Source organism: Triticum urartu, chromosome 7A, assembly GCF_056163025.1.
Source record: "Triticum urartu cultivar PI428250 chromosome 7A, HENAU_Tu73, whole genome shotgun sequence".
NCBI classification, from domain to species: domain Eukaryota; kingdom Viridiplantae; phylum Streptophyta; class Magnoliopsida; order Poales; family Poaceae; genus Triticum; species Triticum urartu.
Window position 1 is genome coordinate 739,474,556 of NC_141879.1, and position 9,081 is coordinate 739,483,636.

At 46.9% G+C, this 9,081-nt stretch overlaps 1 protein-coding gene across 1 annotated transcript; it reads right to left on the reverse strand.

Moving 5' to 3' along the window:
* Positions 1–4,690: 4,690 nt before the first annotated feature.
* LOC147962549 (uncharacterized) lies at positions 4,691–6,362 on the reverse strand. The gene is made up of 6 exons (XM_087534222.1): positions 5,997–6,362; positions 5,740–5,913; positions 5,308–5,658; positions 5,125–5,220; positions 4,912–5,037; positions 4,691–4,816 (listed from the first exon to the last, which is right to left on the reverse strand). The coding sequence occupies exons 1-6, from the start codon at positions 6,054–6,056 to the stop codon at positions 4,691–4,693; spliced, it is 933 nt and encodes a 310-aa protein (XP_087390348.1). The 5' UTR covers positions 6,057–6,362.
* Positions 6,363–9,081: the final 2,719 nt, after the last annotated feature.

Sequence of the window (9,081 nt, forward strand, 5' to 3'; positions counted from 1 at the left end):
GGCGGAGTCCAGACTTGAACCGGCGACTAAACCGAGGGCGATGGTCGCCGCGCCGTCGCCTCTCAGTTTTCTTTCTTCCGGTAGCACACAAGCCCAGCCCACTCAAAAAGCCCAGTCCCGTACATTTCGTTGCACCTACTCGATGTGAACCCCTCAAAAAAACAAAAAACTACACGATATGAAGGAGCTCAAAAAAAAACTACTCAATGTGAATCATTCTGAAAAATAATATACTGAATGTGAATCGTTGTCAAAAAGAAACACTCAGTGTGAACCATTGTCAAAAACAGAAGAAAAAACTCAGATGTGAACAATGGATTTGATTTGATTTTTGTAGCAAACCAAAAAAGACACATTTTTTGTCTGATGACCACTTTGAAGGACGTTATGTACTTATGTGTACTGTAAAAAAAAAAGTGACATGTGCCGTGGAGCTCTGTTGATAAATCCCTGAGCTCTTATTGTGCCTACAAGGCAAGAGCAAACGACCTGTGTGTGAACCGTCCAGGCGATACAAAGAGATGAACAAGATATAGCGCTTCTGCTCCACAGGCCTCTCCAGAATCTCCATTTTTTCCATTGTGATCACATCGTAGCTAGATCTTCCTACAGGGCTGCACAGACTTCCTACCCTCAAGACATTGAAGATCGACTATTGTAAGCGCATCTCGGAGCTGCCGAAGGAGGGCCTCCTACACTCGTTGGAAGAGCTGAAGATCGAACACTGCAGCAACATGCTGTCAAAACAATGCAGATTGCTATAGCAACAAGCAAGCTAAAGGTCAAAATTGATGTGCTCTATGTGAACTGATTACCCGGTGTCTTCCTAAGGTATACTTCTAAGTTCTACCATATGTCTAGTTATTTCTGAGGTCAACACAAACATTTACAATTATAAGCTATGTTGTTTCTCCTGGTTCGTCCATCAAAGAACGGAAGTTTCAAGCAAAGTTGTTGCATGTATTTTTTTTCTCTTCCTCTTATGTGTATGAAATACTTGGGTTTCTTATGCTATATTCTGCACGGGTATGGTTCCACTTCACGACGCCATCCTCGTGTGGCTAGCTTATTGATTATGGTGTCTCTGTAAATTTTGTGCTGAACTTGTTGGCATCTCATATCAACCAAGCAGCACGTAGTCCACAGGTAGCTAGGCCTATACGTTTAGTTGTTTATCATCCATGTCTTGTTCCGAACGGAAGACCATGAATGTTTTTTTTTCTTTTTCACGACTGCAGAAGGGAAGGGAACTGAGAGGATGGATCCAGACATGCATAATGCTCTGTTCATTAGGAGTTGGTGCAAAGAAGCCTTTCCAGAATTTCCTTGCTAGCTACGGCCAGCAAAAATGCTCTGGATCTGCCATAACGCACTTGAGACGTCAGATCACCAGCCCCAATTTGTTGGACTAGAAACGGCTGACGCTATGCTGAAGAAAAGGAAAGAGGAGCATTATGCAGTGGATCCTCTGCTTTGCTCGCTCTAGCTGCTTTGTTCATCCATCAGGCAGCATCGCACTCTCACATGGCATTTCCTTTTTGTGTGTTGAGCGAGCCAATTGGAATTGTGTAAGCATAGAAGACAGAACTAATCCGGTCTATGCAAGCATGAAAAGTCAGCGTTCTTCTCAATGTCTCTTATCTGCATTCGTTGACAAAGGAAGATGGTAATTACTCAAGGAAAAGAGAGAGAGAGAGGCGAGATATGGCTTCTGCTACGGTTCAATGGATCTACTTTCGTACATATCTCTGCCGTTAGTCAGAGAGGCTGTACCTGTACTGGTATGTACGTATCTTGTAGGAACACGGTATGGCACCATTCCTGTATTTTGGAGCCCCCTCTTCCCAAAAACTTGCCGTCTTTTAACAGACCGGCATTCGCATTTGGACTGCACTCTGTACTAGTGCTCTTCAACCAATGAAAAACGAGGTTTGTTGCTGAGTTGTTCTTGTGGAACTGAAGTTCATGCTTTCTGAACCAAGGGCATCTGAAGCATCTGAAGCAGTTGTCTTCTTGTGAGACATCAGTCACTTTTGCCACCTAATTTCGGGCTGAAATAGGAACTGAAACTCAGGCCATGACAGTAGAATTGTGTATAAGCCGATTCAGTTGCGCACGCGTTGGCTGGCTCTCTAGTCACTCGACACTTTGGGTGGGATATCATTCTGTCTTCTGGTATGTTCATTAAATCACCCAAGCTTTTCTAGCCGATAAGAGTGCTTGTTAATGTATATGCTATATGGCACCTTTGCCTCATTCGTGTTGGTATAATTCAACGATGTTTTCCCTTTGCCTTTTATGTTCCTAAATATCTCAATGCTGAAACATGTCTATTATTTTCTGCTCATGGCATTGGGCAAATTGTGAAGATGTCATTAAAAGGTGATGTTTAACTTACCAGCATCCTTCGGAGTTTCAGTTCCACATGAATGAACAATAACAGTAACGGAATCATATTTCTTGGTTCTTGCTGTTCCGACTTCGCATCACACACAGGTCGTCTGCTCTTGCCTTGTACGCACCATAAGATCTTAGAGATCCATCAATAGAGCTCCACCACACATGCTACGGTATGTTTTACAGTGTTGTGTGTACATTCGCGGTCGTAAGGAAGATAAATTTACTACACCACCTACTTCAAAGTGTTCATCATGTCCAGACCAGTGTATATCACACGACAAAAATGTGTCTTCTTTTTGTTTGCTACAAAAATCAGATCAAATCCGTTCACATCGAGTTTTTTGTTTTTGTTTTTGACAATGATTCATATCGAGTATTTATTTTTTTTCCTTTTCTGTTTTTGACAATGATTCACATCACATCATATCGAATACGTTTTTTTAGGGGTATCACATCGAGTGCGTGCAACGAAATGTACCCGTTTCGACTGGGCCGGCTCACGTTGCAACCTGAAAAAAACTGAGAACAAGTGGGCTTGACAGTACTATAGACAGCTGGGCCGGGCTGATCACATTCACAAGAATCCCTGACCCGCGACACATTGCGGGCTCTCGGTTGGCCGGCGTCCAGTCCCAACCCCGGCGACGGCGAGCATCGCATCGCCCTTGGTTAACTCGCTGGTTCAAGTCCTGACTCCACCGCTCGCCGTCCCTTCGTCGGCAACTCGCCTGCATCCGCCCCTTGCTTTGTAGGCGTCGGTCCGGGACACGCACGGCTAGTGACCGGAGCAGCTCGCCGAAGGCACGGTGCGCAGGGGACGGCGAGGCGAGCTAGCCCCCGTTCGAGTCCCCCTCCTTTCGCTGATGCACACGGCGAGGCTGCTTCGAAATCCGTGGGGCCGCAGCCCCCTTTTGTCAGATCCAGGTAAGCCTCCTACCTTTATTACCGTCTATCTGTTAGTTCTGCTAGCAAACAAGTAAACTGAACTCGATCCCATTAATCGCACCGCACAAACCACCAGCTAACCCTACCGGCGCTTTAGGATCAGGAGATGGATACGCCGGTTTGCACGCCCCACTCCATGGTTAAACAAAAAATACAGATGTGGTTAAGCATGACACATGTTAAAAGCAGAATTTGTTCACCAGATCTAGCTACCAGATGCCATAACATGTGTTGAGTCTCAACATTCATATGGATCCAAGACCATCATTTTCGTCTTAGGAATCCATTGCCGCCCACTACCACATTCACATTGAGTTGACGGCTTGCTTGACGCTAAACTTCTGATAGTGATCTTGATAAAATCTGGACTAGCCTCTAGCCTCATGGCTAACAATGAAACTGGTTACTTAGCCTCACAAAAAAAAAATCCGCGTATGTGGAGTAGGAGCTTAATTTCTGAGTAGGTGAGCTAGTATTCATGATCGGGTCGGAGTGAGAAGAAGGTCTCCATCCTGATGGTCTCACTACCGGACTCGCGGGCTATGCCTACGGCCACGGGCCGTCGGGATAGGCCCCTAAGCCGTCGGCATAGATCTATGCCTACGGCTGCCGTCGGCATAGCCCCGTCGGCGTAGATGTCGTCAGCGTAGTCTTGTCAGACCGTCGGCATAGTATAGCCGTCGGCATAGTATAGCCGTCGGCATAGGGGCCTATGCCGACGGCCTGACGTCAGCATAGTATAGCCGTCGGCAGTGTTTTTCGTTTGACGGCAACGGACGGCGCCGTCAAAAGCGCTGACGAATCACGCAATGCCACGTCGCAGGGCTATGCCTACAGCAAAGCCGTAGGCATAGATGAATCTATGCCGACGGCTTTGCCGTCGGCATATCTCTGCCACGTGGCAGCTCCTGGGTTCTCCTGGCAGCAGGGCTATGCCTACGGCAAAGCCGTCGGCATAGATTTTCATATATGCCTACGGCTTTGCTGTAGGCATAGATGTGCCACGTGGCAAGCCCTGGTAACTCCTGGGCGTATATATGCCGATGGCTTTGCCGTAGGCATAGTTTTTTTCCCCTGTTTTCTTTTTTCCAATTCATTTGACAACATTTCAAAACAGAACAATATGAAATTATGCAGAAATATGACAATTCATCATGTAAACATACTCAAGTTCATCTAAACATACTCAAGTTCACCATCATCATCTAAACATACTCAAGTTCATCACATCATCTAAAGATCATCACCGACGGAAGTTCATGAACATAAAAGTAGTGCAAGACATGAAACATGATAAAAGTAGGAATATGAAAGGCATGGCACGATGGCCACATGCACGGAATCATCAAGCAAGAGCACCTCCGCCAAAACCACCACCACCACCTCCGCCAAAACCGCCATCACGACCACCACCACTCTGCCAGATCAGAGTGACTGGGGTCGACGGAGCAGGAGTCGAGCCACCGGTCCCCTACATGTTTCAGAAAAGATTCTAACGGTAAATATGATATGATAGTGTTTCATGAACGAGAACTAGTTTGCTAGTAGTTAGGCAAATGTACTAACCGGACCATCACTGCCTAGTGCCACCCACTCATCGAACGTGGGCACGTGTGGGGGTTCTTCCGCAGGTGGTGATGGGGGTCCCATTTGTGGTGGATCCGTGCGGTTAGTCCAAGACGCCAACATAGCCTGAATGTTAGTTAAACAAGCAAACTAGAAGATCAGAAGGAATGAAAGTGCAAAAATTTAGCTTGGTTTTAAGAGGGCAAAACTAACCGTCATCATCTGACGGTTGTAATCATCGTTTGCCTTCACTCGTTTCAAGTACTCCCGCACCTTGAGATTCCTATGCTCGAAAAACTCCTTATATGCCTACATAATTTAGGTTATTTCTAAGTGAGCAATGCTAAAAATAAACTGAGAATGCAAGATAGAAAAAGATAAAGAGGAAGTACTTACAGCATGCTGGCGGGCTAAGGGAGTCTGTGAACGCCCCGTACTCTCTAACTGGCTCTGGTTGGTAGCCCGAAGCTGTGTGTACGAGATCGAAGGAGTGATCAAGCCATCGAAACACGGATACCGGCCATTCTTCTTCCCCTGGATGGCCACCACCGCCGTGTCGTCGATCTGAGACTGGGCGACCTCAGCAACAGGAACATCCGGATGCAACTCCTGATAGTGATGAATGTAAGACCCCAGGTGCTCCTCGGTCTTGCCGTAGTACTGGCTCTCGCCCTCCTTGCGATGACTCCGCTCGCGGGCCAACTTCCACGACTCCATGTCTGAGAGCGGCCTCTTCAACTTGTCCTCCTACAACGTCAAATAGAAGTCAGCCATACATAAGAACATGACATAAAGAAGAACAAAAATGCATCATGCACATAGATATACCTTCATGGCCTTGAAGCCCCAGTGGTTCCTGTTTCCTTGGCCGTGTGTCCCGTCGTCTCCACGGTTAGCCCGGGCCTTGATGCTCTTGGCAGCAAACTCTGCATCGGCGCCGAGCCACCTATCCACCAAACTCGCCCATCCGTCATGCCTTCCATAGCACCAACGAGGAACAACCTATGCAAATTTTGGAAGCATGACATGTGAGCACGAAACATATAGTTGACTGCTTGAAACAATGAAAAGTTAGTAATAGTTACCATCATGAACTGCTCCTTGCTCAAGGTAAGTCGTAGCTTCTGCGCTTGAGTTTTGGTCATCTTTTGGTGCAGGTAGTAGTGGTAGTACTGCGAGACGGCAACCCAGCGCACCTCGTACTGCAACTGACGAGCTTTCTTCTTCGCAGCCGCAAGCAAGACCACGTCGGCTCTGGCCTTGTGCTCGTCAAGAACTCTATAGAGTTGCTGCAATCATGCATAAACCAGAAGCAAACAAGGCATGAGTTGAGTGATTCAATGATAAACTATGAACGAAACTGAAGACAAGTGATTCAGAAGAGAACTTACCCAAAATTTGGTGATCACGGCCTTAGCGGTCGTCCCGTACTCCGCGTTGCTGCAAGCCTCGTAGTGGGCCCAGCTCGTGGCCAAAACCCACTGCTGTGGGTCCCTGTCTGGCCGCGGGCAGAATAGGCCAGGCCAAAACTCCTTCAATAGGACAGTGATAAGGCCGTTCGGTTTACGGCCCTTTCCACGAAGGATCCAGTTTCTGCAAAAGAATCAAATGATTGCCATGTGTACAATAAGAAAATGTTGTCATGTGTTGAAAATATGATTGAGAGGCACTTACTCTGTCCCCACAGGTTCAATGAGCCACTTGTGCTCCTCGATAGAAGGTGGTGTAGGTAGTCCGGCATTACCACGCAGCCACCCCTGCGAAGAACCCGGTGGCAAGTCACCCCACAACGCGGGATCAACCTCCCCTCCACCCTCCTCGCCCTCCTCCTCACCCTCATCCTCGGCCTCCTCCTCCTCACCCTCCTCCTCGGCCTCCTCCTCCTCGCCATCAGGAACATACTCCTCCTCCTCAGACTCAGAAGGTGCCTCTGTATAGGAGGGCATCGAAGAAGACCCTCCTATTTCAGACATGGCCCAGAGTTTTTTGCCCCGGTTGCCTCTCCCCCCACCTCCTCCTCCTCTAGGGGCTCTCCCCCCATCGCCTCCTCTAGGGTCTCCTCCCCCGACCCCTCCATCTCCCTGTGAGGTGTCATCCTCGCGTAGTCGGGAGGGAACCTTGTGGGCTCGTCCACTCCGAGTAAGTCCTTTAAATTTACTGAGGAAACTAGCGCCGCTGGACTTGCCCATGATTAGCAAACCTGCATTGAGAAGAGAATAAACAATTAGTAAGGATATCAATTAAACAAGCATACAGGAAAAACATTAATACCAGAAGAGCACATTAAGCATACTATTGTAATGATCATTAAAAGAACTTACATTTTCTAGAACCCATATGAATCATCACTATTGTAATCTATTTGTGGACCGGTCTCATCATCACTATCACGCATATCTTCTTTGTTGTCTGACGGAGGTGGAGGCTCTTCCTCATCGTCAGCGTCTTCATTTAACTTTTCAAGCATAATTATGTCTCTTTGATTCACAACTGCCTCACCATCAATCCGTGCGTCGTCGTCGTTTGGGTCCAGGTCAACATAACCCAAGTCATCATCCTCGTTGTTTTGGACCACATCATCATGTTCCTCTTGATAGAACACTCCCTCGTATGTCATGGGGTTTATGTTGTAGTAATCATCATCGTTCGGGTCCGGTAGCTTACCATGCGGCGACACCTTGAACACAACTTCCCAACCCTTTAGGTACTCTTTCTGGCATGGGTAAGGCAGATAATATACTTGTGTGGCCTGGGTAGTGGCGATAAAGAGATCAGCTCCGGCATAGACGGTTGATGGTTTAACTTCAACTAAACCAACAGAAGGCATATGTCTCAGACCCTTTTTGGGGTCGAACAATCGGCATTTGAACATAGTGAGACTTAGGTGTTCGCGGCCACGTTTGAATGTAAGCTCGTATATTTTTCCTACCCTTCCGTAGTAATCTACTTTATTATCTCCTTTAGTGAAGACTCCGGTATTTATGGTTTTGGGATCAGGCCGACTGTTCTGGTGCTCCTCTGTATGGAAGCGATACCCATTCACATCATACTTTTCGCATGTCATGACGACAGGATCAAAACCCATGGAAACCCATCTCAATTCTTCATCCATTGATTCGGTCGGATCATTTCCCTACAAGTTTAATTGAAATTATAGGGTGCATGAGTTTAATTGAAATTATAGGGTGCATGAGTTTAATTGGAAGTGTGAAAAATTACTTTCTCAATGAACCACGCAACGAAATTTTTCCTTCCATCAGCACCCTTTCGGAGAAGAGCAAGTGCCTCCGCTTCAGAAGGAGGCAGCATTCCCGTCCATTCTTCTTCAACGAATCGACTACAATAAGAAAAGCGGTATAAGAACTAGGCAAAGTGAACATAACGAATTGACTAAAAGAATGGTGCAAAGGTATTACCTCATCCACTCATCGTCAACTTCCTTGATGTTGTGCAAGATATAGAACATGACATCCTCCCACTCATCTCGTGGCATGAGATAAGATTTCGAGCATCCAGCCCTACTACCTTGCCCGATGAATAGAGGCAACTTGGGTTTATACTTGGGTTCTTCTGTATTGTATCGAGACACCTTATTGTGCAACGTGGGAACATGGTCCGGATAGTAGGCTGTCCTGAGGTCTGCCACCTCCTCTAGGATAACTGCCTCAGCTATGGAAGCTTCAATCTTAGCTTTGTTTCCACATTTCTGTCTCAGATGCTTGTTCTGTCTCTCAGGGCCGTACTGCCAATGATTCTGCACAGGGCCCCCCAACAATACCTCGTTCGGGAGGTGCAAAAGGAGATGTGTCATCGGAGTAAAGAAGCCTGGCGGGAAGATCTTCTCTAGCTTGCATATCAACTCCGGCGCCTTCTTATGCATTTCTTTTATCTTCTCAGGACATACTTCTTTAGCACAAAGCGTGCGGAAGAAATGGCTTAACTCCGCAAGCACACGCCAGACACGCTCGGGAACATAGCCCCGAACCATCACCAGCATAATCCGCTCAATCCATGCATGATAGTCATGACTCTTGAGCCCGGTCACTCTGCCCGTTGAAAGATTGACCCCCTTACTTATATTCGACGCATAACCATCAGTGAACTTCACGACGTGTTTCAGCCACTTGAATGTCTCCATCTTATGATCCTTTTTAAGTACGAAGTCAGCAT

Coding starts and splice junctions, on each gene's coding strand:
- LOC147962549 (XM_087534222.1), bottom strand. CDS start 6,056: ATGACCAAAACTCAAGCGCAGAAGCTACGACTTACCTTGAGCAAGGAG. Junction 5,914..5,996: donor GCAAGGAGCAGTTCATGATG/GTAACTATTACT, acceptor AAATTTGCATAG/GTTGTTCCTCGTTGGTGCTA. Junction 5,221..5,307: donor CCTTAGCCCGCCAGCATGCT/GTAAGTACTTCC, acceptor TAAATTATGTAG/GCATATAAGGAGTTTTTCGA.